A 27,981-nucleotide genomic window follows, 5' to 3' on the forward strand; every position below is an offset into this window, starting at 1 on the left:
TTTTGAAAAATGCTTCCTGTTTCTTTAAAGGCGCTCGCAGCGGCTCGGGCGGCCGGGCTGGGGAGGCGGTGGAGGCGGGAGCTGCCTCCTCTCCGGGCGGCGGCGCTTACTGATCTCGCCAACCCGGCTTCTGTGTAAACTGAGGCTAAACAAACACAGATGGAGCGCAGCGGGCGTGCTGCAGAAATGCTGGCGAGGCGGCCGCGACTTCAGATGACACTCTGAGCGCTCGGGGACGCACAGCCCGTGGCTTCGCGCGGAGCCCGGGGCGCAGCTGCCCGGGGCGAGGGGTGCAGTGGGGAGGGAAAGGGCGAGCCGGGGACGCCATGAAGCCCCTTCCGGCGCTCGAGGACCGGTCGTGGAAGCCCGTGTGCGTGCAGGAGTTGCACGGGCTCAAGAAGCTCAAGCGGAAAGCCAAGGAGCCGGCGCGGCGCGCGAATGGCTATAAAACTTTCCGATTGGACTTGGAAGCTCCCGAGCCCAGCGCCACCGCCGCCGCCACCAACGGGCTGCGGGACAGAACCCAGCGGCTGCAGCCGGCCCCGGCCCCAGTGCCAGCCCCCGTGGCGCCGGCAGCTCCCGCAGCCGCGGGCGCGGACCTGGCTGGGGAGCGCAGGGGTGCCCGGGCGCCCGAAGTGCCGGACGCCCAGCGACGCGGCTTCGCCCTGGGCGCAGTGGGACCTGGACTCCCCACACCACCGCCGCCCCCTCCAGCGCCCCCGTGCCTGGCTCCCGGACGTCCGGAGACGCAGCCTTTTCGGGAGCCGGGCGTGCGTCCTCGCATCTTGCTGTGCGCACCGCCCGCGCGTCCCACGCTGTCCGCGCCTCCAGCATCCGATGCACCGACCGAGTCCTCCGTGCGCCCCTCGCCCCCCACGCGCCCGGGGGAAAGTTCCTACTCGTCAATTTCACACGTAATTTACAATAACCACCCGGATTCTTCGGCGTCGCCTAGGAGACGGCCGGGCGAAGCTACAGCCGCCTCATCGGAGATCAAAGCCCTGCAGCAGACCCGGAGGCTCCTGGCGAATGCTCGGGAGCGGACGCGCGTGCACACCATCAGCGCGGCTTTTGAGGCACTCAGGAAGCAGGTATCGCTGGCGTCTCCGCACGGTGGCGAAATGGGTGGTTAGGTGCAGGGCCAGGGACCGTAGGTTGGGTAAGGGGACGTTTAAGGGACAAGCTGTCTAGCTTGGGTTCAGACTATTATGGGCAGTCAGCGCTGGAGCGCATTTGGGTTTGCTAAGTGTGGTCAGGGTCGGAGATCTCCGGCCCACCCCAGATCCCAGCACTCTGTCACCAGGCTGTCACCAGGAAACCCAGTGTGCGCGCCTGACTTCAGCCCTCCTCATTCACTTTTATGGCAGTATTTGTCTCCCGGAATGCCTCGGCGCGGTGGGGAACAGGAGGAGAGGGGGAATGTGGGGACTCTGCCTCGGGCAGGGGGGAGGGGCCGACGACCCTTCTCCTCCGGGCTTTTGGAATGGTTGGGGTCTTGGCCCTCTGTTGGTTGTGGGGAGGAGAGCACTGTGGAGGTGCGGACCTGTGGTTGCTGGAGGTTAAGGGACAGCCCTGAGCCACTCAGCTTGTCTCTGAGCTCTGGTGGCCTTGAGGAGCCGCCAAGCCCGCACCCCCTCCCCGAGGGCAGCTTCTGGAGTTGGCTGGTGGGAACTCCTGGTGCTGCTGCCGGTGGGGGTTTCTTTCTAGGATCCTCAGCTAGGTTGGGTGAGGTGGGAGCTTCTCAGTTTGGGGCTGGTGGGACTTCACTGCAGAACTCACAGTTTGCAATTTCACTTTAGACAAACTTGACACTGCCTTGGAGGTCTAAGCTCTTTATTTGCCGTGAAAGAGAGGAAGTTAATAAAGTGAACCCTTCCGTCCAAATCATGGAGAGGGCTGCAATGGGTGCGATGGTTCCTTGGGTGAAGGTTTTTGCTTGCTGTGCAGCTGATTTGCTGTTTAACTCCTGGAAAGTTACTCAGCCACTCTGGGCTTTAGCCAACCACAACACGTTTCAGAAAACAGGATCTTCTTTTTAGAACGCACTCTCTTCTGTTGGAGAGTAGGGACAAGCAGTGGTGTTTGTGTGCATCTTGGTGAAGGACTTTGAATCCCTGGGGAAAAAGAGCCCAATATCTTCTGAGTCAAAGCCTTGTTTGAGTTCAGGAGGAGAGCTGTTTGGTCTGTGAGATGGGGTGGGAGTCAGGTGGCTGTCATAGACCAGGCTGGGCCATTGCCTACAGCCACACCAGCTGGGACCCCGGGCATTGGAGCCATGGGTCCCACCCTGGGCTGGCAGCTCTGTGTCTGAATGCCTGGTGGGGGCGGCAGCTTGTGAGGCGCCCTATAGTCTGGTGCACAGGGCAGAAAGATGACAGAAGGGCGGGGTGGTGGCTGGCCACCTGCTCACCTGGCCTCTGGGAAAGCCCCTCGGTTAGGCGGCTGGTGAGAAGCGGCAGGGCTGGCAGCTGAGTCCTTGGCTGGCCATGGCAGTGCCCTCCCTGCTCTCCAGCTAGCTGCTTCTTTGAGTGCTTTGAAAGAGAATGCTGATGCTTTCTGTGTGTCTGCTGCATATCATCTTTCCCAAGGTTTTTGCTTCTCTCACCAGTAAATTCTTCTGGATCGGAACAACATGCTGTTAGCATTGGATGAACCTATGTTGTGGAATGCAAAACTGAGGCCTGGAGGAGGGGATTTATCTGAGATGATCCAGTGGCTGGGGAGGATGACCGTGTTTTCTAGAATGCATGGTCTGACCAGCGTCTCCTGTAACAGCAGCTGGGTCAGTGTCCTGGGCGCTGGCCCACCGTGGCCTGCAGCGTTCTCGGTAACCCGGGCTGGGCCGCTGCCCTCTGCGGACTCAGATGAAAGCGTTAGTCCTGGTTTCCTATTGCCTTCCCTTCATGGAAAGTTGTCTGTAAAAGGGTCAAGCTCGGTGTGTGAGCAGGAGCAAGCCTCTCGTGGCTTGCTCCCCACTTGGGGCTGCACACACCTATGTGCACATGTAGGTCTTGTGGCCTTGTGTCACTGCGTGTGGCCTCACAGGCTCTGTTCTGCACACTGCCATCCTTCAGGTTCCAGTGTGGTGGTGCCGCAGAGGGCTGCAGGCTTAGTGCTGTTGCCTACACAGAGCCTCAGTTGAATCAGGGTTAGTGAGCTGCTCCAGTGCCTGGGCTCTGAGCAGCTGTGCTCTTTAACCCATCTGGAAAGTGGGCGCTATCCTCTTGCAATACGTGGGGACCCACCAGGCCCCTGTTTTGTCAAATTCACTATGCGTGGATCAAGAGGAACCGGCTGTGTGGCTGCAGGTGGGGGAGAGGCGACTGGACTGGGGGCGGAGTGTGCGGGGCAGATGGTCAGGCCGTAGCACATGCCGCTGGTCCAGCTGCACTAGAGCTCTCCCCGCTGCTCATGTGAAGGCCATGTGTGCACAGCTGGGCTGGCCATGCAGAGCTTACCCCCTCCAGGTGGGAGGGGTCCAGGGAAAGGCTCGTCTGGCTGGGAGGGGGAAGGGAGGGCCTGATCCAGGGACTGGGTGGGGGCCTCAGTCTCTTGGCAGTACCTTAGGGCTCCTCAGCTGTGCCCAGCCTTGGTTACCTGGCCTACCATGGATTTCCCGTGTCCCCAGAGCCCCTCAGTGACAATGGAGGAGGTAATAGATAAGGCATTGAAGGACCTCAGGGATTGCCTGTGGGGACCTATAAGTGGACCCAAGTAATTTCCTCTGATGTCTCTGGACTCTCCCAGAGGGTCCATGCCCAGAGAACTTGGTGCTTCCAGAAGGGACAGGGTTGGTGGCCCCAGCTCAGGACCTCCCTCACTTCCAAATTCCCTGGGGTAAAAGAGGGACACAGGAGACCCTCAGCAGTCTGTGCCCATCCCCTCAGGCCAGGAGGGACAGGTCTGCTTGCTCTGGAGACTCCACACAGGTAGGAGAGGGTGACGGAGGGCTGTCCCCTGCCCCATGTCACAGTCACCAGGGTTGCTGCCTGGTGAGCCTCATTGCAGGGTCTCTTTCGGGGACCTGTTTTGTGTGTCTGTATGGCTGTCTTTCCATTTGACAGTGGATGACACTCAGAGAGAGGGTCTGCAAATTGCTCAAGGTTACAGAGTGACCAGGCTCTGTCCCCAGGCCTGTCTGGCCCTGGGGCCATGGCTCTTAACTATGGAGACCCAGGCTAATAGCTGAGTCTTGTGGCTTTGTAGGAGGTTAGCGTTTTCAATAGACCTTGACAAGGATCCTGAACGGGCTGCAGTAGAGCGGTTTTGCCCCAGAAATGCCGCACTCAGACGATTAGAGGACAGTTTCATATAGAACCCAGTGCTTTTGGAGCCCTATTGGCCTGGGAATCATGGTGTCAGGGTGGGTGGTCCCCTTGAATAGCAGGTCAGGGTTGGCACAGAAGCAAAAAGTCTTTGAGGCTTCTCATATTCTCTGGTAGGTTCTTGGCTTTACTTTGGATAATGCTTTCCCATTGCCGATCATGATGCCATTTGGAGGCAGGAGGTATTCTGCTGCCCATTTTATTGGTGAGGAAACTGAGACCTCTACAGTTAGGGTCCTGCCTGAATCCGAAGGATGGCCAGGGGTAGGGCCAGACCCTCATGCTGACAGGCCAGCACTTTTCCTGTGTTTTCCTGTTTGCTGGAGCCAGGAGAGGGTCCAGCTTAGTGGGTAGAGTGGGATGGAATCTTTGGTTCACATGGGACCTTCTGCAAATGTTCAGACCTGCTCTTCTGCAGTTTAAACTTCCTGTGGGATGAGCAGGAACGTATCCTGCCTCCTCCTTGGGCCAGTGTCCTCTGACTGGGGTAAGAGATGACAGCCATGGGGTCCTCTGCAGGCTGAGGATTGGGAGGGAAGGGGGTGCTGCAGCCTCCCTGGGGATATCCAAAGAAACCAGGCACACAGCTGGGTCCCCTGGCTGAATGAACCCTCCATCCCTAGCTCTGATGGTGGGCTGCCTGCCACCCTGCTCTAGGTTACAGTTGCTGTGCCGAGTCCCCCGGAATTCTCTGCTGGCTGAATGGAAGGAGCCCTGATAAGCCACCAGGTCAGAACCAGCTGAGACCAGGCAGTTCCCACCCCCTTGGAGGTCAAGAGCTGCCGCGCTGAGTAGAAGTGATCATTTGCACCTCAGCTGGGCCGCTTATGGGGTGAACATCAACAGTGTGTTGAGACAGCACCCCCTGCCTGGGCCTGTCCCACAAGGGGACCTGGGTGCACAGTTGGGAGGTACCCTTGCTGCGTGGACCCTGGCCATTCCGTGCAGTCCCTGCAGCTCAATGAGATACACTGACATTGCTTGCCCCGCTCCTTCGGTGGAGGAAACCGAGGCTCAGAATGTATTTGTCCTGAGCCCCAGCCCTGGAAAGTGCCTGGATTCAGAGCAGCCCTTTCTGCCTCCCTTCGCCTTCTAGAAGCATTGACTTGCTAGTCAGTGACCCTCATGTTGCAGGGCAGCCCTGGCTGGGGCAGCCTCTGGGCAGGGCTGTCTGAAGCCCAGTTGCATTCCGGGGCATTGCAGGGCACAGGCACCAGGTGGACCTGGAGTGGCCCAGCTGAGCAGACGAGCAAGCCCCTGGGGACAGAGAAGGAGAGGTGAGCTACCCAGATGGTGGCCTCACTGTCCCCGTATGTGGGAGTGGGAGCCAGAGAGCCCTGTGGCATGTACCTTCCTTGTGTGTCAGTCAGAGGAGCTTCTGGCTCCAACCAGGTCTCGGTGGAGCGATCCAGAGCCCAATATGTCACCTGTTTCCTCCTGTGCAGATGGGACATTCATCTTTATCTGGGGGAGACTTGAAATGGGATAATACCACCTGTGAGCAGCTATCACGGTGCCAGAGAGACAGGAGCTCAATCAACACTTTTTTTCTGGTTAGACCTGGAGCTTGGCAGAAGCATCAGGACAGAATGACAAATCTGGGACAGAGCTGGCCTGGAATTTGGCATGAGGTTCCTGGGTCAGCCTTTGCCTCACTTGCTTGGCATTTGGGCAGTGACCGCGGGTCACACATATCGGGCTCCCAAGGTGCCTGCTCTTGCCCGGAGCCCAGCTGTTCCGGGCCCAGGCACACAGGGCTGGCTGTTTAAGGGAGACCCCCAAAGTGACCCCTGGGTACGATGGCGCTGTGTGGTACTAGGTCCCTACCCTCACCCCTAAAGGCAGGCATTACCTTCCCTGGGTGAGGCACAGGCAGAGGTGCTGGCTGGCACTGGAGACTCCTTTCCTGCCCCAGGACTGCCAGGTCTTGTTTATTTGTTCAGGCTGATAAAGCAAGAGTTTGCTGGACTCTGGCTAGGAACAGGCAAAGCGCACTCTTCTGCCAGCTTTTCTAGGATGGATTTGTGGCTGCAGCCAGGACGAGGAGGGGGATGCAGGGGCCTTGGCTCTCTCTTGCCACCTCCTGCCCTACCCTGTGTTTCCTAGTCTGAGAGCCCCCACCTGGTGAGGGGTAGCTGGCGGCACGTGTCCTGGCTGCAGACCTTCTCACCCCTCCCTGGAGCCCCGCTTTGGGGACCTGCTCCTACACCACTGTCCCAATTTTGCTGACTTCTACAGCTATGTTCTTCTGTGCCATAGGACAAAGAAACTGAGGCTCAGCAAGGTTTGGTCCCTTGCCCAAGGTCTTCCAGCTCAGGCGAGCTAGTGCCAGAGCTTGGATCTGGATGACAGAAAGGTGTGTGTGCTTTGGGTCTGCATCCTCAGAGAACCAGAGATTGTGGAACCTGGTTCAGATCATCCCAGAGTCACCTGGTGACTGTCGAGGGAGGTGACCCATGTATTCACTCCTTTCCTTGTCCAGCCTGTGCCAGCTTTCCCCCAGCTCACAGGGATGCTGACCACCAAGGGAGCCCCAGGAATGGGGTGTTAAGGACAGAGGGTGCCTTTAGAGTACCGTGAAGGGCAGACTGGCCTCTTGGTGTAGGCCTGGTAGGGGCAGGTCAGCAAAAGCAGCACCAAGTGAGATGGACAGTGGGATCAAAGTGGGTGATACAATTGGGGTTCCCAGTCCGAGGTGACAATCTTGCTCATGCGTAATCCCCAGGACCTGGAATAGAAGGGTTCACCATCATTGGGATTCTGGGCCAGTAATTCTTTGAAGACCTAAACTTTGATTCCTATGGAGGCATTGTAGGAACTCACACGTTGTAGGGTGTTCAGAAGCCGCCTCTCTGATCACCCTGCTCCCCTCTGGTGACCATCAAGAGTGTGTCCAGACACTGAGCAGTGTCCCTTAGAGAGATCTTCCCTGGGGCTGGAATACGTGGTGCTCCCAAAACACCCATGTGTTCCTTACTCGGGGATGAGGTTGAGTCAGAGATGTGGGTGCTGCATATGGATCCCAGGAGCCTCAGAAAGGGGGAGACTGACAAGTGTGTCAAGGCTGGCCCGGTCTGTTGGTATTTATGATGCACCTGCCGCATCCCATACACTGGGTCCAGAGTACATACAGGAAAAGGAGTAATCACATCCTTTTTGTCTTTTTGGCTGGAGAAAGACCTGACCCTCTGGCTGTCCCCATGCACCTGTCTCTGATATAATATTATGATTTCATGCTCAAGTTTAAGTTCTTTGAAAGCAGGAATCAAGTTTTTGAGATCCCCAAGTGTGTTGAGAGCCCTGGAAGCTGGAGATTGATCACATGTGTGGGGCTAAAGCAAGGCCAGCCCAGAAAAAACAGAAAGAACAAAACAAGCTGGGTAAACAAGTTGTTCCACCACCAAGAAGGCCAGGGGCCAGGCCTGCCAGGCAAACAAGTTGCCAGGTATCAGGGCTGAAATTGACATTCTTCTTTGGAGGGTGTAAATGGAAGTGTTAGAGGGTTGAGCAGTTCCTTTCCTCCCCTCAGGAGGATAAGGGCTCACCCGACCCCAGCTTTGTCTTTTCTTTATTTTTCTCATCCTCAACCCCAAGAACCTCAGAAGCCACACTGGGTTGTGACAGAAGCGCTCGGCAAAGTAAATGTCACTGAATGAACGAATGAATGGAACATGAGAGCTAAAGCATAAACCGTTCCCTCCGAGAGGCGCCTTCTCAGGGAGGGAGGTGGACAGAGCTATCAGGGTGGAGGCTGACGGAGCTTCCTTTCAGGCTGACTGTCAGGATGAGCTGTGTCTTTCCCTGCTCTGTGAGGATGCGGGTACATCCCTGAGTGTGTGGGTGAGCTGAGACGTGTGTGCGTGTGTGTGAACACGGGTGCTTAGTACAGATCATAAAACCAGGGCAAGCACCCAGATAAACCTCAGGCAGGTACGCCCAGGTGGGTGTTGTGTGTGTGTGTGGGGGACACATGTGCTCAGCACGGAGGCCCCTGCAGCCCCTCTGACACTCTCCCCACCTCCCCAGGTGCCGTGCTACTCGTACGGGCAGAAGCTGTCCAAACTGGCCATCCTGAGGATCGCCTGTAACTACATCTTGTCCCTGGCGCGGCTGGCCGACCTCGACTACAGCGCCGACCACAGCAACCTCAGCTTCTCCGAGTGTGTGCAGCGCTGCACCCGCACCCTGCAGGCCGAGGGACGTGCCAAGAAGCGCAAGGTACGCACCAGCGTGCAGGCGGCAGCCGCTGGGAGTGCGGAAGGTAGGAATAGGAGTTTAGGGACACCACATATGCCCAGGACTTCCACAGAGCCAGAGAGATCAGTCTTGGAATTTGCTGGGGGTTCCCAGCTTCAGGGCTTCTCAGAGCCTTGGGGTCCTGGGTGGGATGCTACCCCAGTCATGGAGTTTCTGAGTCACTTTGGACAGGTGCCTGGCATCTCTGGGGCTCCTTGTCATTTAGGAGGGGAGGACTTTTTATCCCTGAAGCCCTTTCTGGCCCTATGAGTTCTGGTGCTGAGTTCCCTAAGTGGCCCCTGACAGCTGTTGTGTCATGGTGAGGGTCCCCTGAACAGGGCAACAGCCCGGGATGAGCCTTAGCAGGGTCTGGGGATGTGATTAGGCCCAGGGATTGTTTGACACTGCCTTAATTAGCATGATAGTTACTGATTCATTCGTGCATCCTAGAGATCCGCTGAACCCTGGCTGTCAGCTGGGCAATCTGGGCGGGGGTATAAAGATGACAGCTGTGTGGTCCTGGTTCCCATGCGGCTCACAAGATGGTCAGAAAGCCCCTCCACAAATGCATAAGGGGTGTGGTGTGGCTTGTTTTGGGGGTGGGAGAAGGCCAGGTAGAGGAGGTGGAGACTAAACTCTCCTGCCCCAGCAAGTTCCAGAAAGATGTCTCAGTGGAAAGTGGTGTTTGAACTGGGACAGGAAGAATAACTAGGAGGCCACCAGGCAGACAAAGCAGGGAACAGCATCTGAGGCAGAGGGAACAGCTTGTACAGAGCCTGATGTGTTTGGAGGAAATTGTTGCAGGAGGATGGAGGCTGCATACAACCATCATTTGTTAGATGACAACGCTCTGGGCATTTCCCATCAAGGGTCAGTGCCGAGCACAGATTATGGCAACTGTCTGGGTCTCTGGTTGCTGGTCACTGGAGAAGGCAGAGAATGGGACTTGGCCTGTGTGTGCATGGAGATGCCCCACAGTCCTGGGAACCCAACTTGCAGGGACTCTGCCATCTTCCATCTGGTCCTTCCTGGCCCGCCCATCCCCCATGCCCTTCTGTGGCTCCCCAGGCTTCTGGGCCCCCATCAGGCTTGGCCCTGCATGGGCTCGAAGGCCCTTCCCAGCGCAGGCCACCGCCTCTGTGGTAATTGCATGCTGCATTCCTGGGGGTGATTTCACGTGGACCAATTAGAAGAAATCCTCATCAAGTGGGCCAGAGAGGAAGCTGGGGCAGCTTTCCTCGGGAAAGTGACAGCTCCGTAAATGAAGGGCAAGATTGATGGCTCCCTGCTGTGCTCCGTGAGAGAACTCCTTGGCATCTAGCCCGCGGAGGCGGCCGGGCAGTATGGGCAGGCGCACTGGGTCCCCTGCCTGCCACCCCTCTCCACCCACCAAGGTTGCGGGTGCCGCCCCTCCCGCCACTGGTGCTTGATTGGAGTTGACAGCATCCTAGACAGAGGGGAGGGGGATGCCAGGCCGCCAGCCTAGAGGTGAGGGAGGAATCCAGGATGCAAACAAGAGCGTCCTCTGAAGTCACCTGGCTTCTGAGAAACCTCAGTGGTGCTGCGCCGTGCAGATCGGGAGGCGTGGTGAGAGCAGCTGGGCAGGTGTCGGGCAGGAAGGGGGCCCAGGTGCCCTTGCCTCTGGCTGCTCTCTCCCTTGAGTAGTGATCCCCTGATGTCTGCACCCTGAACTTGAACTGCCTTCCAGGGGCTTTGGGGTGGCCCTGGGAATCCAGGCAGAAACGGGTCCCTGCCCCTCCCCCTCGCCTCCCCACCCCTGCTTCTGCCCACCCCAGCCTGCTTTGGGGACTGGAGATGGACCAGGTCTGAGGGTCTGTCTTTCCTGTCTCGGGTCTGTCTTCCAGCCACAGGCTGTGAGGTCACTGAGCAGGGATTGTGGAAAGCGGGGTCCCTCTCTCTTTGCCCTAAGGACCCCCCCTCTTCTCATAGACTTAAATCATAGCCTCAGTGACACATTTCCTCTGTGAAAGAGCTCAGGATACCCCGACAATCCTGGGTCTCCCCTCAGGGACCAGCGTTTGCTATTCAAAGCCTCCATCCTTGGTCGGGGTTCAGGAATTTTGCGTGGACAACCGTTCCTTCCCATCTTGACCTCCTGCGTCTCCTGGAGCCTTTGGCCCTTATCACCCATCTTCTGGGCTCCTGAATGCTTATTGCTGTTTGTCATTCTCCCTCCCTCCTTGTCTGTTGCGGTCTGGCTTGGCTGTCCCGTCCGTCCTCATCCCTTTGTTGGGACCTGTAGCACCAATGTGAAGCCTGCCAGACAGCAGGGGCCTCAGATGTTCTGCCTGGAGTCAGCCGGGCTGGGCGGGCTTGGGGGAGCGGCCCTTTCCTTCCAGGGCTTGTGGATGCCTGGGCCAGGAGCACATTTCCAGAGCCCTCGGGCTGTCAAGTTCGCACTTGAACCTCACTGGCTCTTCGGCCTCTCTTTGGGACCTCGCAGCCCAGCTCTGTTTACCGAGATTCTGTTGGAGGAGCCGTGTGTATTTCCCTGGGACAGTAGGTGGCACCTGGGTGGTGACACGGAGAAGCGAGATGGCTCATCCTCTGCCTGCAGGACCAGCTCTGCTGCACCACAGCCTAGCCCAGGTGGTCCGGGCTGGAGGCCGGGGGCCCGAGGGTCTCCTCAGCCACAGTCCTTCCCTCCCTCCTTTCCTCCTGGCTTTCTCCTTCTCTCCTTCCCATCTCTCCCCTCTGTGCCAGCTATAAAGTACCCTACTCGTGCCAGACGCAGTGCAGGTACAACAGTGCAGGTACAACGTGGTCCATCTCGTAGCCTGGCAGCCACACACTCTGGGCTGGACCAGAGCCTTCGGAACTAGGAGCACCAGGCGGGAAAAGCAGGGGGGAACTTGGGGTGGCAGCTTCTCCGCCAGGGAGCTGGGGATGGGGTGGAGGATGTGGGGTGAGAGTGGCCCTGTGCTCAGCTGGGGTGTGGGGGGCTGGGAGAGGCTGAGCCCCTGAACCTTCCCGCAGAGTCTGCCCTGCCCTTGCTGGCTCCAGAGGAGCGCAGACTGTGTGCTGTTGCCCTTCCCCTTCCGTTGGTGTCCCCTTCCTGAAGGCCTTGAGACAGGGTGCTTGTGCTCAGCTTGGCCCTGAGTGACAGTGGACAGCAAATGTGCCAGCCCAGGTCTCTTCTTTTTCTTTTACAAAGTTCCTCTTGCCAGCACGGAGAGCCGCCTGATGGCTTCACTAATCCCGCTTCGGAAAGCCTCACCTGCAAACACCAATCATGTGTTCACTGAGGGATTAAGGTTCCAGCCCAACTGGGGGCACCTTCAAACAGTGGCGCCCTCCACAGCTCAGCCTCTTCTCACTGGGGTCCCAAAGCTCTGGTGACAGGGACAGGCCACCAGGCAGGATTGCAAAGGCTGGGGCAGAGGTCGGGGCTGTCAGGCTGTGGACAGATGGCTGCTGTGCTGCCGATGGCCGTCCCCAGGGTGACGGACGGCAGACAGAGTGCCCTACTCAGGACTGCTGCCTGGGAGGGGCTGGGCCTCCCTCCTGCAGGACTCCTGGTGGAGCACGGAGCCACCGTGTCTCTCCAGGTCTGCATGAAGAACAGGACTGAGCAGGACTTGGTTTCTTCCCAGCTGTACCCTTTTGCCCCCTCAGCCTTCCCAGCTAGGTGGGAGACCCGCAGCGTCGGCCGGGGTGGGGGGTCCACCCTGCTGGGCTCACAGGACAGTGAGTCTGGAAGTCCCAGGCTGCCCAGCAGAGGCCGGCAGTACAAGGCTCTGGAGACCGAGCAGTGAAGCACTGGTGCTGGGCCACGTTTCTGCTGCTTCTGATTTTAGAGCTCCTGGGAGCTCTGAGGATGTCCCCTGAGGACGAGGGAGGTGGGCATGGGAGAGGAGGAGGAGAGGGAGGAGGTAGGGGAGAGAGGAGGATGAGGGAGGAGGAGCAGCTCTGCACCTCCGTACTTGGGCCCATGGCATAGGAGCAGACTAGTGTCCCACAGTCTAGGGGACCCTCTGAGTAACAATAGCTATGAGTGAAGTTGGTGCTGTCCTGAGAGCCTTGCACTTGCAAGGCCACAGGGTCCCTGCTCTCACTCAGGTCCCAGGGTTGAGGATGGGGTCCATAGCGATGCACTGAGGTGTGGGCTGGTGGACAGAGACCCTGGCAGGGTGGTGTTGAACAGGTATAACTCGGTGACTTCTGTGTCTTCCCTCTGTTCCCTGCTGCTTTCTGGAGACAGGATGCTTTTGGTGGCAAAGGCGGCCCGAGATGGCCTGAGTCCTCTGCAAGAATGTCTTGGGCACAGGCTTCTGCAGCTTCAGGGCAGGAACAGGCTGGGGTGGCAAATTGGTTTGGGGTGGGTGGTTTGGGGTTGGTGTGGGCCAAGGGTGTCAGAGGGGCCCCTTGCTGTGTGGATAGCTGAGCCTGGACCAGACTGCCCCTTCTCTTGTCCCCAGAGCTCCAGGTGAGGCAGAGCCCTGTCCTGCTGTGTGGCCCTTGGGGCATTCACCACAGGCCACCAAAGGTCTGCACTCTGTCAGCCTTAGTGACTGGCTCCCGTGCTGTGTCCCTTCTGTTCACCGAGGTCATGTCACACTGATGTGAAGGCCATTTGAGGACCACTGAGAATTCATTTACCTGCTATTCCAAGAGCCTAGATCACATGCCAGGTGCTAGCTGGGTGTCTCTCGTAATGTGTCGCCAGCCTCCCAAGCACAGGTGATGAACTGAGGCCGAGAGCTGAGGAGTTTTCTCCCGGTCACTTAGCCAGTGAGGTGCCCGGCTCCTGCCCCTCCGCTGCCCTGCCTCCCTCATCGAGCAGGGTGGGTGGGAGATGGTTCTCATGTCAGTCCTGCGGGCCACATGATTGCATGAAATACCGTTTGCTCTCGAAGTCCTCAGAGTCGGCAGTGCTGGGAAAACTAGGGGTGGGTGGGAAACCACCATCAAATTCCCTTCCAGTCATAAAAATGGATGCAATTTATTTTTTCTGGCATTCCAATTACACAGACGTTTGTCGCCAGCTGTTTGTTCTGACTCGGAGTGTTCCCAGCTGCCGCTGGTCCTCTCACATTTGACACGTTAGGCCGTAAGTCTGGCAGGGCCTGGGCTGGGGGAATCGTTAGCTGGGGAGCCTCCCAGGTGAGCTGAATGTGCCTCTCTGGTCCCTGGGTGGTCTGCAGTGTGTGGGGGTCCTGGTTGCCCACAGATCCTGTCTTGACCTTTCTCCACCACAGCTGGGTTCCAGTGAAAACTCAGAATCTTGGATACAATGAGAAAGACCCAACTGTTGGTGCTCAAACAGGGGAACACCCTCTGCTGCACCCCACCGAAACCCCCACAGTTCCTCCTGGAGGCAGGGTTCTCCTCTGGAAGCTCCTGCAGGGGCTCAGAGGCATTTGATTAAGGACTCTGGAGGAAAGTTCTGTAAAGGGCGAGGGCGGTAGAGAGCCCTTTTCATTTTCCTGGAGTGTTGTCACTTAAGACACATGACCTCTTGCTAGGAGCCCCACTACAAAACTGGGAAGTAGGCAAGATGTCGGGGTTCGGGGTTAGAGGCCTGCATTTTAGTCCTGGCGCTGCCGCTTCACGCTGTGTGACCTTGGGTATGTGACTGAACTGCTCTGACCCCCAGTCCCCATTTGTAAAGTGAGAGCACACGCACCCGCCTTCCCCCTTTGCCACAAGCATGAAAGTCACAGAAGGAAAAGGTTGCCAGAAAGGAGATCTCATGAATATATTGCTAATCCCTTTATGTGGAACCCCGGGAAGGGAGCTCTCAGATGAGAGCAGATCCCTGGGGGAGGTGAACCACTGATCAGCAAAGGGCAAATGAGGACCAGCAGTTCCCGGGGACCTTCCATCTCTGGCCCTGCTGTCCGAAAGTAGAGTCAGCCAATCCTGAACCTCCCAATTCCTTCTCTTAACGTTTGGCTGTCCAGTGATGCCATTGAGCAGTGACAGACACTCAGCCGCTCACCGAGTGCCCCTGCCACCCCATCCCTTGCATAAGGCCCCATGTACCACTTTGCAAGTTAGGACTCTCATCCCTATTGCACAAAAGGGAAACTGAGGCCACAAGAAGTGTGGTACTGGCCCACAGGAGTACCACCATGGGGCAGAGCTCAGTTTGGATCCCGTTTGTCTCTCTGGTTCTAAACTCTGAGCTCTGCAGCTTCGGGGCCTTATCCCTGCTCAAAGCTTGCCTGCTATCCAGCATGGTGGCCTGTGCCCACCCCGGAGGTCCCAGCACATGCCTGTCCCCCTTCCCCTGTCCCCTGCCCGCCCCCTGCAACAGCTCTTATGTAAGCAGCTAGGCTGCAGCACAGAGGCTCCATTTAGCTGTGGGGAGCCAATAGCCCGCTGGTGGTGGCCCTGGTGGTGGCGCAGGGTGGGGGCGGGGTGTCATCAGCCCTGAGCACCCCCCAGGGCTGCACCGCCCCAGAGAGGCCTGACACCGGGTTAAGTCGCCTGGCGGCCTCGGGCTGCAGCTGGGAGCTCGCCTGGTTCCCATTCGGCCGCTGTGGTTTTGATTAGCTGCTCTGCGAGGCGGGCCTGCTGGCGCGGCCCTGGGAGCTCCGCGGGAACAGCGGGTCCCCGCCTGCCGCCGGCCCCCCCTCCTGGCAGCCCCAGACTCCAGATGTTCCGAGCGCTTGCTGGGAAGGCCTGCTGGCGCCACGGAGGGCAGAGGGCAGGGAAAGCACGCGAGCTGGAAGCCCGAGCGCTCCGTCACCGCAGGCCTTGGCAGCCCGCCCGGCCCTCGCTGGCACATTCCCCAGCTCTCCCCTAGCCATCTGTTCCCAAAAAGCCCTTTCAGAGCCTCATCATCACTCAGGATACAACAGCGCGAGCAGCTGGCTTGGAGGCAGCAGGGAAAACCGTGCAAAAGGTTCTTTGTGAGGGAGGAAACTCGCTTATGAATAACAGTGCTGGACGCAGTAAAAGTTGGCGGCTGGAATGCTTGTTTCTCAGGCGCCGCTGTTTTCTCTCGACTTTTTATCTCTGGTTTTTATTTTTTCCCCTTGTTTGCCTTTAATGTTTCTTCCTCTTTTTGCACCAGGTGTGACTTCTTCCCCCTCTGGGGTGTCTGAAGGCCACCTAATTAGCTCTCCCCCAGGATGCTGTGTGTATATAGATATATATGTATCTTTTTCCCCCCAAAGCTGTTAACACAAGGCATGATTGGGAGGGGCTGTTTTCCTCCCAGCCAGGCTGGAGGGGTCGGGGTGGGGGCACCAAGGTGCTTGGAGGACTAGGGGTGGCCAGGGCCCCCACCCATCAAGGCTGAGGTCCTGGCCAAGCTGTTTGACTGTGGAAAGCTGTCCCACAGTCACCCTGACTAACCCTGAGCCCAGGGACGGATTGTCTTCACCTTGGAGGGAGGGTGGAGAGCAGAGCCCCCCACTGGCTCATCAGAGAGCCCCACAAAGGGCCACGGTGTGTTACACAGGGCATTGAACCCATAAACACCGGCTGCCTGGGCCCGCAGCTGATTATGGCATGACACGGAGCCTTTTTTAAGAACCGGCTGCCGCCACCGCCACCAGAGGCTTCTGGGAGACGTCTGCCTGGAATCTGGGTACCTCCCGGGAGCCACCCGGTGGCCTGTCCCGGCCGGCCGTGGGTCCTGGGGCAGGGCCAGCAGCTGGGAGGCTGGCCCTGGGGACGAAAGGTGAGAAGGGCAGGTCTTGGCCGCCTCCTGTCCGCTCTGGAGCAGGGAAGGGATGCTCCTGGTGTCACATGGCTGTGCTAGGGTGCGGTGGGGACATGGCGGGCACAGGGGGGCTGGGGTGTCCCTTTTGTTTGCTCCCTGTCCCTCTTTGCCACTGTCCCGTCAGTCACTCGGCCGGGAGGGGACCAGGCTACTGTGGGTGGCCACTCTTCCCAGTCCTGCGTCTTTGAAGGGCATTTTGCATTCTGCCTACATCGGGCCCCCTGTCATTCCTCCTGCCCCCCAGTCTGTGTCCCTCTCAGTTTCTGCTGGAGAGACAGTGGCTCTGGTTGGACCACATATTTATGTTCATCACGATTTCAGGCCTGTCGGTCTTCATCTGACTGCCTACAGGGCTCAGCCTGGGCTGTGGGAGCCTCCTCCCTCTGAGCTGCGGTGCCGGGCGGGTCTCTGGATCCCGGGTAGTGTCCCCGGGGCCAGGAGGCTGGGTGGCCTTGCTCAAGTGTTGCAAGCCTCATGGGGCTTGTTGGCCAGCTTGCCAGAGATCAAGGGCTCCCAGACAGGAGAGTGTTTCTGGCTTCTTCCGTGTCCCCTGCCTGAGGAGTTGGCTTTCATTGGGCTAAAGATGAGGCACACACCAGGGGACAGCGGAGTGGCCTCTGCCCCGGGGCCCCTGAGGTGTCCAGGGGACAAGGTGGTATGCAGTGGGGAGGGTGGTGGCCTGGAGCCCTGCTGCACCTCATTGGTGCCAGGCCTTGGGCGGGGCGGGGGTCCCACAGGTGCCCCCACTGTCCTCAAACAGGTTGTTCCTCTCTGTCTTCTGCAGCAGTCACAAACCTAAACCCTGCCTTCCTCAAGCTCCAGGTACAAATGTTTCTAGACTGCAAAGCAGAGACCCGTTCCCTGCCTCAGACATTCTGCTGTCAGCCCATAACTCACGGCCCCCTGGGGCCTGGCCCAGCCGCCCAGCTCTGGGCTCTGTCAGGCCACCGGCGCCCTCCCAGCAGCTGTGCTGAAAGCAGGTCTGACTGCCCTGCACCTCTGCCTGGATGGAACCCCTCGGGTGTTACCCACAGCTAGGGGACAGGGCCTGACCCCATGGGACACCCGACTGTAACCCAGGGACCCGGCCCCACAGGCCCTCCTTAGGTCGCAGTTCACACACAGGCTGTGCGGAGCTCCTTGCCCGATGGGACTATTTTGGGCGCATATGTTCATGCCAGTGCCTGCCTGGGATGCCCTGTCTGTCTGCCCCGTCCTGCTGTTCTGGAAGCAGGCCCCCTCCCACGGCTTCCTACTCTGGCACTGAGGTCCAGACACCACCAGCCTCGAGCAGCGGACGTGCATGGTCTGGTCTGGGAGAGCATCTTGCGGTGTCCATCAAAGTTCGATGTTCTGTGCTGTGCCTCATGACGTCCACCGAGTGACCCGTGAGGGTCCCATTTCTCCTCACTGCATCCCATTGCGTGGGATTTCTCCATGGTGTGTTACACAGCACTGCATGATGGGAAATTCCTGCTGTACATTGTGGGTTGGCACCTATTGCTCCGGTAGGGGAGACGTGAGCCCCCGAGAGCTTCCTAGCACAGAGTCAGGGTGTGCCACCTCCTACCACAGCCACCCAACAAGGACTTCAGGGAGCTATTAGCCATTAGATGTCCTCAGATTCCCCCAGCTCATACTGTTGCTTCCTTGAATTAGCAAGAAAGGCTTTGCATTTCAGAGATCAGAAGCCGCTCAAACAGCTGCTGAAACTAACAGAGGCCCCTGTTCTCATAGTTCAAAGACTAAACGGACGCAGCTGCTCTCTGGGCTCCAAGGTAGCAGGCTTCTTTTGCTGCCTGCCTCATGAGTCCACAGTGGCTGCCACAGCACCAACATTTCATCTTGCTGTTTTACCCCAAGTCAGGGAGGGAGCTGTGCCAGGAAGAGTATTTTTCTCACCAGGGCAGTCAGTCCTACCTAGGTATCCCTGCCTTCCCTGAATAGGGGCTGCTCCCCTCGAAACAGAAAAACAGGTGTGTCATCTGAGAGGACCATAGGGAAGGCAGCCACAAGCTCATCCCTGCAGGGCCGACCCTGGCTCGAGACAGGTGGTTTTCTTCCGAGTGTCATAACCTTCATCATGGTGTTGAAACCCACTTCCACAGCTCACTCAGTCCTCACCATGGCCCCACCGAGTGGGCACAACTGACTGTCTTCACTCAATGACCTTGAGGTTTGCAGGGCCCGGTGCCTGGGTCGTGGTGACCTTGCAGCTCTGCACAGTGCTTCACAGTGCGGTTTGCTTCGGTCCTACAGCAACTTCCTGGGGTCCCCATTATGTGCCGTGGGCCTGAGGTGGTCATCCGGGTTGCACAGGAGGCCAGGGCTGGGTGGGGCTCATCCATCAGGCCGCCCCAGCCCTCTGTCCCACGCTGTGAGCGGCGGGGGGCCGCCTGGGGCTCAGGGCTCCCAGCGGTGAGGGGCTGCAGAGGCCATGGCGTGGCTGGGTGTTGTCAGCCGGGAGCCCTGGTGGTCAGGTTCCTGGAGCATGTGTGGTCCACGAGCAAGGTGGGCAGGGGGACACAAGTGTTGCCTCCCTGCTGGTGACTTAGAGAATCGATGCCACAGATCCTTCGGCCCACGGAGGACCTGGCTGCCTGCAGAGTGTGGCCTGCTGCCCCTCCACACCTGCACGCAATGAGTTTTCACCTGTCCTGTGTTTGTCAACCCCCAGGGCCCCCCGAGTTTATTCCAGAATACGTTCTTTTAGGGTTCACGCTGCTTGGCCACGTTGGTTCACAACGCTTGGCCACAGCGTTGTAGGTGCTGGGGTCACTTTGAAGGGCAAGCAGGCCCACTCTGTGAGACTCAAGTTAAAGGGCAGCGGCCGGGCGCAGGAATCCGGAGGAGGCCTGGCTGTGAGCTCCCCATGCCGTGGTGGGGCCCCTCCGAAGCGCTTAATCCTCCCATGTCTGGGATGGGGGAAGTGGGGCCGAGAGGTGACCGCTGGAGGGAGGCCAGCTCAGGAGCAGTGCGGGGTGGCCCCCAGATTGTAGCTGGTAGCTTCATCATGGGGCAAAGAAAAATGCAGTAAAATGTAAAGCCAGGAGCACAGAAGAGCCAAGAGGCAGGGACCGGTCGGTGGCTGGGCCAGGCTGCCGTCCCCTCGTCCCCTCGGGCCCTTGGCATACTAAGGTTTACAGCTTTGACCTTGAGGGGTCGAGGGGAAGCTGGAGCGCATCCAGGAGTGGCAGCCTGCGGACGCAGGGCAGCGCCCTGTGATCAGGAAAGGCCCGCAGGCTGTTCTGTTCTGGCATCGAAGCCGAGGGCTTCCTCCTCGGGAAGTTTGCTTTGGGCCGGGCTCCTCCTCCCAGGAGATGCAAGCACAGGGCGAGGGGGGTTTCCAGTGTCTCCCACAAACCTGGAATGGGCCGCTCTGCTGGCTCCTGAGGGAGGCTCTGGCAGTGTGACCTGGAGCTGCAGCTCCTGGTGGACATGCAAAGGGGCCGGGGTCAGGCTGGTGGTGTACGCGCCAGGAAATGCAGCTTCCAGGTGCCGAGAGCGTGGCTTTGCAGTTGTTGGATTCTTTCATCTCCCAGACAGCCTTATTCTATAGATAAACTGAGGCACAGAGAAGTCACTTGCTTGAGGTCACACAGCTGGTAGAATAATGGGGTCGTCAGAGTTCAGTCTGGTGCCATAGCTGGTCATTTAATCACTGTGCAGTGTTGCTGGCTGGAGGTGTGCTATACGTGAGTGTGTGTGAGTGTGAAGGGCTTTTCCTTCATGTAGCTGGAAGCTCCTTTTGTGGTGTCACCGATGCACAGGGTGCCTAGTGCCCTGGATCCCACAGTGGCCAAGTCTGAGGAGAGAGACATGGGCAGGTGTTTTCTTCAATTAAAACCATGTTTAGCTGGAACGCACCCTGTTTTAGTAGAAGTTTCTTGATTATTTGGCAGCTCGGCGAGAGAGGGGTCGTGGCCTGTCCTCTTTACCCCATTGGCACCTCCCCTGGGGCTGCAGCCTCCACAGTGGGCTTGCATGGGGACACAGGTGGTCTTTTGCAAAGGCTGGTGCCGGTGTGAATTGGTTTGCCTGGTGGCCCCCTTGACACCGGGTTGAGGGGTGTGTGCACATGGATGAGGGGAGGCGTCAGGGCTCCTCCCGCCCACCCAGCTCTGCTGCCCTGCAGCTCTGCTCCCCTCCAGCCCGGGTGCTGCCCCCGCCCCCACTGTGGGTGAAGCTTTCAGGCCTCAGAGCTGCTGAGGTCTAGATGGGTCTCCTGCAGGCGAGTGGTCGGCCCGGGCAACCTCACTGGACAGCAAACAGATGGGAGGCCTGGCTCTGGCCTGCTGGACCCTCACAGTCGCTGGACCAGGAGAGACAGGAACCCTGATGGATGTGGAGGGGCAAAGAAAGAGGCCAAGAAAGAGTTGGCACAGAGTCACACAGGCAGAGCGTGAAGAGAGGAGCCGAGTGGCAGCCAGAGTGCGCGTGGCCTGCAGCCCGGAAAGGCGCTGGCACAGGCAGCTGCCCCCACGGGTCTGTGGGCTCCTCACGGCTGTGCTCCTGGCTCTGGGCAAGCCGGGCCCCCCTGTGCCCACTACCGCCTCTCGGGCTCCGAGGCCAGGATCTTCTTAGAACTGAGAGGGTGCAGCTAGGCCGAGGGCTTGGGGTCCAGTAGGCCTTGTTCACTAGTGAATAAACAGGGCCCCAGGGCCACGGGGTCACTGTGCTCGGATGCATCCTTGCCGAGTGGCCTCAGCCAGTGAGCTGACCACTCAGCTCTTCGTTTCCCTTCTGAAAAGTGGCTGCTGTGATTGGCAGCTGTGGGGTGTGACAAGGAGCTGGGCAGGTCGCTGTCCTTGGAAAACAGACGTGCTGAGCACGGATACAGTCACTCCTGTTCAGGTGCTGGGAACTCCAACAGTGTCCCTCTCTCCAGGGAGCAGCCTCAAGGGACAAAGAGGACAGGGCAGTGGCCGGCCTGGCCAGTGCAGTGGGTCCCGGCTTTTCTCTCAGGTTGAGCCTGAGTTGCCCGAGGGCCGTGCCTGGATCCTAGTGCTGGTGACAACATCTCAGTAAGTCACAGTTAAGTGGGTGAGTTGTCCCCAGGCAGACTCGTGGCTCACACAGGCCCTGGCCACGACCCTGAAACTCTCAGGGTCTCTGAGAACCCTCCCAGCCCAGTCACGGTGTGATCCTTGATTCACACCATGCCCCGGCTCTCGGCCAACAGCAGCCAACTCCAGCTGCTTGTAAATTCCCTGCCTGTCACCCTGGTGTGCAGGCCAGGAGGGGTGGGGACCCCTGGGGACCCGTGGGTCCATACCTGCTTCCAGCACCCTGGGAAATAGAGAGGCAGAGGCCCAGGCTGCTACCCGGGCCCAGGACAGAGCGGAGATGTGGGCACAGAGGGGCACGGGCTGTGGCATAGGGAAGCAGGGGCGTGCAGAGGCTGCCATGTGCACCTTGGTCTGCAGGCGCTAAGTGCGGTGTGCGAATGGAGGCACGGGAACAGAACACACAGCGGCCGTCACCCCATGTACTGGGGTCCCCTGGGGGAGAGACGGGCCTGACTTAAATTTTCCCTGCTCGTGCATCTGTGTTTTCTATAACTGGGGTACTACCGTATCAACGCATTTTAACAGCTTTGTTAAGACAGAGCTTTGATCAAACAACAACAAAAATAGAAGCCATGGCTCTGAGCATATTCACAGACAGGAGCAGCCATCACCGTAGCTGGTTTGAGAACGTTTTCCCCTCCGGTTAGAACCTTCACTGCCCTCGTACCTGTGTGTACCTTAGCTATGACTCCTGCCCTCCAGACTTTGGCCCTGCCAACGTGTGTGTCCCTATTTCCCAACCCCAGACGTGTCACATTGATGGTGTGCAGTGTGCTGTGTGGTCTGTTACCACTGACTGCTGTCTCATGGCACATCGCTTACAACGCTCAGCCACCCTGTACTGTGAGAGTATCCCTACTTCGTTCCTTTTCATGCCTGAGTAATACTCCATTGTGTGCTTATGCCATATTTCATTTATCCATTCCTGAGATGATGGACACTATGTAATTTTTACAATTGTGTGTATTTTTTGAAAGAAAGAATTGATTGAAAGTAAATTGGTCAAAATGACAGTTGGTTTACAGTGACTAATAGTGGTTACCTATTTTGAGACTTTTCAGCCTGTGATGTCATTTTACATTTTCAGATGCTCCTTAGTGGAACTCAGGACACATATCTATGGAACCATAAGCCAGCCGCTGCCAGGGGTGTGGCTAGGTTGTCTTACTGATGTTTTGCAACCAACCTAGAGAGTATATACTATTATTGTACCTATTTATTTTATTTTATTGGCTACTGGGAATCAAACTCAGGACCTTGTGCTTGTTAGATAGGTACTTATGCTGCTGAGCTATAACCCCGGTCTATATAAAATACCCATTTTAAAGATGAGAAAACTGAGGTTTGGTTGGTGAAGTTAACTAATATGCTCAAGGCCCCAAACTGACTTAGGGCCAAGATGAATGTGGACAACCTTTTTTTCCTACCCATTAGTATACTTGGAAGTGGAAAGACAATAATGCTTAATAATGTGATTTTAAAATTTATTTTCTTAAAGATAATCACTTTAGGGCTGGGGATTTAGCTCAGTAGCTCAAGCACTTGCCTGGTAAGTGCAAGGTCATGAGTTTGATCCCTGGTACAAAAAACAAAAACAAGGGGTTGGGGATTTAGCTCAGCGGCATAAATGCCTGCCTTGCAAATATGTGGTTGTGAATTTGATCCCTGGTACCGATAAAAAAGAAAAAGACAAAAAAACCCCAAAAAACAAAAAACAATCACTTTATTAGCTTTTTGGTCCTATGTGTTGATGTTTTATTATTATTATTTATTTTTGTCTTCTTGAGATAGGATCTCACCATGCATTTTTTTTTTTTTTTTTTGTCTTTTTCGTTTTTATCGGTACCAGGGATCGAACTCACGACTGCCTGCTTACAAGGCAGGCGCTTATGCCACTGAGCTAAATCCCCAGACCCTCACCATGCATTTTGAGCAAGCCTTGGGCTCACCGTGTAGCCCAGGCTGGTCTCAAACTTGCAACGGTCCTCCTGCCTCAGCCTCCCAAGTGCTGGGATTACAAGTGTGCGCCACTATGTCCGGCAATAATGTGATTCTTGTAGGTACTTCTCCCATTTTTTTCCCCTATATTTATGTCATATTTTAGTTTTAAAACAACATATGAAATCTGACAACTCTTTTTAGGACTAATTTTAAAAAAAAGATTTCAAGTCCACTGGATTTCCCCCCCTGCATGTGAAAGGTTGTATCTAAGTTGCTTTAATATAGCATACAGTTTGAAAATATTAAAAAAAAAGTTGAATAGGTGAAGTGGACATTGTAGACTAACAATAAATTTAAAAGGTAAAGTAACTTATTAGACAGGTAAAATAGGTTTTTCTTTTCTTTACTTGCTTTTATTTTATTTTATTTTTTGAGGCAAGGGCTCTGTTTTTGTAGTGCAGGCTGACCTTGATCTCTCTTAAGTGGCTCACACTGGCCTGGAACTCGCAGTGACCCTCCTGCCTCATCCTCCTGAGTGTGTACCACCATGCCTGACCATATAATGTTTTAAATGTCCCCATGATGGTATAATTACCATGTAGGACACAGAAGTGATTAAGGGAGGAGAACAATGCACCTAAGGCCAGGGACAAACAACTTGAGAGGTGATTACAAAGAAACTGCAAGTGAACAAAAGCAAAACAATCAAGACTATTCCAGCCTTCACAGCAATTACCCCGAACTCCCCCAAGGGACAGATTCTTTGACAGAAATGCTCAGCGTTTAGTTGGAAACAGGAAGACTCCCTTGGTAGATCATAGCTCCAGCCAATTAAATGGCTGTTCCTGGAAAGACTTCTTCCCTTGTTCAACAAGTAGCATATTTTGGGGTGCAGCTGTGGATCAGAAGCCGCACTGGGTACGGAGGGCATCCCGGAGGAGAGAGGGGCTTCTGATCGCCACAGCTGTCTTCGCTTGGCCACACTGACAGACTCGCCTGACCGGGAACCTGGTGGGTTGTCATCCAAGTTTATTTCAGCAGCTGCAGACTCTGCTGTGTAAAGGGCGCCCTCCAAAGTGAGACTGTGCTGGAGAGATTTGGGGGCCGGGCACCGGGAAGTAAGGTCCCCAGAGGCCCGCCCAGTACCCACCGGAGTCCTCTCCACCCCTCCCAGCCATGGTGCAGGACATTGTATGTTTCCACAAGAGGGGGTCTGCGGTGTGGCTGTCATCATGGGGGATGCTTTCTCCCCCAGAATCACAGCTACACAGCCCCTCCCACAGAGGCCCAGCCCCATGCAGTGGGGTGGCACCGGCTGGGTGGTCAGGCACAGCTGAGCGACTGTGGGGAAATCTCCCCGAGGTTGCACCACGAGGTTTCTTCCGCTGGCTCTGAAGGCCGCTTGCAGATGCTCGGTGGGAGGGAACACAGCCCTTGCAGGTAGCCACCCCATACTTCTGTGCTCCTAGGGCAGGGTTGGAGGCAGTTTCTACATACAGTAGTGGAATGGCTTGGTCAGAGATGTTGGGCAAACGGTGGGTAAGTGAAGCCAGGCGAATTTCTTCACTGCAGGACTTTGTAGAGCCTTTAATACACTGTTAATTCAGAGAAGGTCCTGGTTGCAGCGTTCTTGCTTCTGTTGATACAAGGCTTTCTCGAATGGACAGGACATGTGCCGGGTTCCTGGGTCGGGGAGTGGTGGACTGAGGTCCAGTGTATGCACCCAGGGAAGAGAGAGGGGTCAGGAACTGAAGGTCCAGCCTCAGTAAGAGTGGCCTGTCTCCTGACTCTGGGGTGGCCGTTGTGGTTTCAGAGGGTCTGAGAGCCTACAGAGGGCTTGTGGCCGGGCCTGGGCCTGGGCCTGGGTTGCCTGGCCGGCAGGGTGGCTCTGGGCCTAGAGCACAGTGGGGCCGCCCGGGCAGCAGCGCCGGAGAGACATGGGCTGTAAATCAGCAGCGGACCACAGCCCCAGTGCCATCCCCACGGGTTTCCTTTCCGCTTCTTAATCCTCCTCCTCAGACTCAGTAACAGAAAGCAGATTCCTGCTGGGGCCAGCCCTGCACAGTGGGCTAGGAGAGGGGAGCCTGGGAGTCACCACATCAAGATCCTGCGGGGCCCTCACTTTTCCTTTCTTCGCCACATAGCGGCTGCTGGCTGCAGAGCTCGGCCTCCCCCTGGCACGGCGCCCTCACCCCCCTGTGTCTCCACCTCCAGCCTGGCCCCAGCCTCCGCTCCTGCAGTCAAGCGAGCACAGCTTGGCTGCAGCCCCAGCGGCCGCCCTGCCCCTCGAGGCTCGCCAGGGCTGTGGTTAGTGGCCCTCTAGCCTCGTGGTTTGGCTCCCTCACGCCTCTCCAGGCCCTGACTCCGCTAGGGCTGCCTCGGTGTGGTAGGATAAACACTGATGATCTGGATTCAAATCCTGGTGCCGCCAACGGCTTGCGCTGCCTTCTCAGAGCCACGATTGCTCAGCCTAGTGGAATGCAGGAAAGCTCCCTGCATGTGAAGGGGATGACAGATGTTCTGCTTTAACAATGAGAAAGAACTTCTCGGTTGGGTCTGGGTTGTTGCAAGACTTGAGAGGCGCTGGGCGTGGTGGCACCCTCTTGTAATCTCCAGATTCTGGGAAGCTGAGACAGGAGGGTTGCTGAGAGCTGGAGGCCAGCATGGGCTATGTAGTGAGTTCAGGGCCATCTGAACTACCAATTGAGACACCTTCTGGTCTTGAGAGCAGGCGCCAGTTCAGCCGCCTGAGGGAGAGTCCAGAGCTCAGGCTTTGGAGAGGTACAGTCGATCTGACCCCGTTTGGGGTAGAACCTAGGTGAGCTCTCTGGAATCTCAGGGTGTCTCAGGCTCCTTAGTGGAGGGAACAGAGTCCTACTCTGAATCCCTTTGCCTGTGTCTCCCCGGTGCTCCAAGTAGATGTAGTGATGTTACCTGTTTTGGAGCGGCACAGGATGGCCTCCATTTGTGCTGCTAAAAAGAAAGTGTGAAGTATATTGATCTGCTTCAGCAGTGCCATTGCGCGGACAGGAAACAGGGCCAAGGAAGTTAAGCGACTTGTGTTACGGCACTTAGCCGGCAGGTGACGGCTTCAACCAGAATGGGCCTTGTTTGTTTTGTTGATGAGACAGGGTCTCACTGTGTAGTGGGGGCTGGCCTTGAACTCACTGCGTAACCCAGGCTGGCCTCAAACTCATAGAAGTCCTCCTGCCTCAGCCTACTGAGGACTGGATTACAGGCATGTGTCCACGCACCTGGCAAGAGTGGACCTTGTGACTACTGGTGCGACGCTGTTTTTGAATGGTGTGGGAGACAGAGGAGCAATGGGCAGCCTTGCAGGGGGCGCCACCAGCCTGCAGAGGAGCCTCGCCAGCCTGGTGATGTGGCCCTATGGACCATGGTGTCCCTGAATTCTTGGGATACTTGGTCTCTTGGCTTCTTCCACGCAAACCACAAAACAGCAGGGGCTCTGAAGGGCAGAGGCTAAGGGGGAGGAACCACATGGAGGTGGCCTGTCCTTGGCCAGGACCTCTGCAAGGTGCTGTCCTCTGCAGATGGAGGGCGGCTGGAGGATGAAGTGGGAGGAGGCTCTGTGGGTGCCAGCCACTGGCCTTGGGGTGAGCAAGGGCTGCTTCTCACGGCTGGTCATCTCTTTCAGGAGTGAGTGGCCATGGGCCGACGGAGGACGCTGCAGTGGCCTCTCTTCAGCCAGGCCGAGGAATGAGGACCGTGTGCCACACCAGCCCCAGTCTCCATCTTCTCCAAGATGCTATCAGCCTTCCACCCGCTGCTGCCACTGCCGGGTCACCTGGGGCAGGAGCAAGCCGGCCTCCCCGTCACCTCCTGTCCTCCCCTAGCTGCGGCAATGGCCATGTGGTGGTTTCGCACTTTGCTGCTCCTTGGTCGAGAGGGAGAGCTCAGCCCTCCTCTTAAGGCGCAGCCTTAGGCCCTGAGGCCGTGGAAATTCACTGCCAAAGATTTGACAGAGACGCTGAACAAGATGGGGGAGGGTCTAAACCTGCCAGCGGGAAGCCACGCCGTGGCTCTGTGACTGTTCCTCCTGTCTCCTGAGTCCTATCTCAAGCCAAAGATGAACCGGCAGGGCTACCAGGAGCTCCTGCGAGACATGGGCATTTGGTGACCGTGGGAAGCACGTGACCCTCTGAACTGTTGCTCTGTCTACACTGGCACCTGAGCTGGCTGGGTGCAAGCGAAACCTTCTGGGGGTGCCTGGGGGATGGAGAAGAGTGTCTGACATCCCTGCACCCTTCTTTTTCGTCCATCAACTGCCCAGGCCTCAGACCCAGATTCTCAGTGTCCTCTGGGCCCAGGGTCCTTCAGAGGGCCTGAGTAGCCTGAGAAGGGAGTCAGGGTGAGGAGAAGAAGAGAAGCCATTGTACCCCGTGCCCCACCCTGGGACTTGCCCAGGTCTTTGCTCTCCCAGCCAGTGGTCCCCTTGGGCTGGGGAAAGCAAGGCGGCACCCCATGGGAAGGCAGTGATTATCACAGGTGGGCAGGAGGGCAGAGGGGGGAAGGGACCAGGGGAGCGGGCCAGGATGCGGGGTGGGGGGTAGTTCAAAGCCAAGGCCTGCTCTTTCCTTGTGCTCAAAAGGCCAAAGCTGTTCATGTCTGTGCTCAACCATCTGCTTCAAATTGAAGTAAAAGCCTCATCATGTAATGAAATACTCGGTTGTGTTGAGTGGACTCTGTGGGC

General features: G+C 57.2%; 1 protein-coding gene across 2 annotated transcripts; it reads left to right on the forward strand.

Moving 5' to 3' along the window:
* Positions 1-27,950, forward strand: Atoh8 (atonal bHLH transcription factor 8). 2 transcript variants are annotated; one of them, XM_013151534.3, is made up of 3 exons: positions 1-1,091; positions 8,352-8,586; positions 26,926-27,950. In XM_013151534.3, exons 1-3 carry the CDS (start codon positions 327-329, stop codon positions 27,198-27,200), a joined length of 1,275 nt encoding a protein of 424 aa, XP_013006988.2. In that variant the 5' UTR covers positions 1-326; the 3' UTR covers positions 27,201-27,950. The 2 variants fall into 2 exon arrangements, with proteins under 2 accessions (XP_013006988.2, XP_003468942.3); XM_003468894.5 differs by having other exon boundaries at positions 4-1,091; positions 8,352-8,543; positions 26,926-27,115.
* Positions 27,951-27,981: the final 31 nt, after the last annotated feature.

Source organism: Cavia porcellus, unplaced genomic scaffold (genome assembly GCF_034190915.1).
Source record: "Cavia porcellus strain 051 isolate PalLab524CR breed Dunkin Hartley unplaced genomic scaffold, mCavPor4.1 scaffold_18, whole genome shotgun sequence".
NCBI lineage: Eukaryota > Metazoa > Chordata > Mammalia > Rodentia > Caviidae > Cavia > Cavia porcellus.

What these genes read in the sequence shown, in the direction of transcription:
- Atoh8 (XM_013151534.3), top strand. Translation starts at nt 327, where the DNA reads ATGAAGCCCCTTCCGGCGCTCGAGGACCGGTCGTGGAAGCCCGTGTGC. An exon ending in TTGAGGCACTCAGGAAGCAG is followed by an intron (nt 1,092 to 8,351) that starts GTATCGCTGGCG and finishes CCACCTCCCCAG; the next exon opens with GTGCCGTGCTACTCGTACGG. An exon ending in AGCCGCTGGGAGTGCGGAAG is followed by an intron (nt 8,587 to 26,925) that starts GTAGGAATAGGA and finishes CATCTCTTTCAG; the next exon opens with GAGTGAGTGGCCATGGGCCG.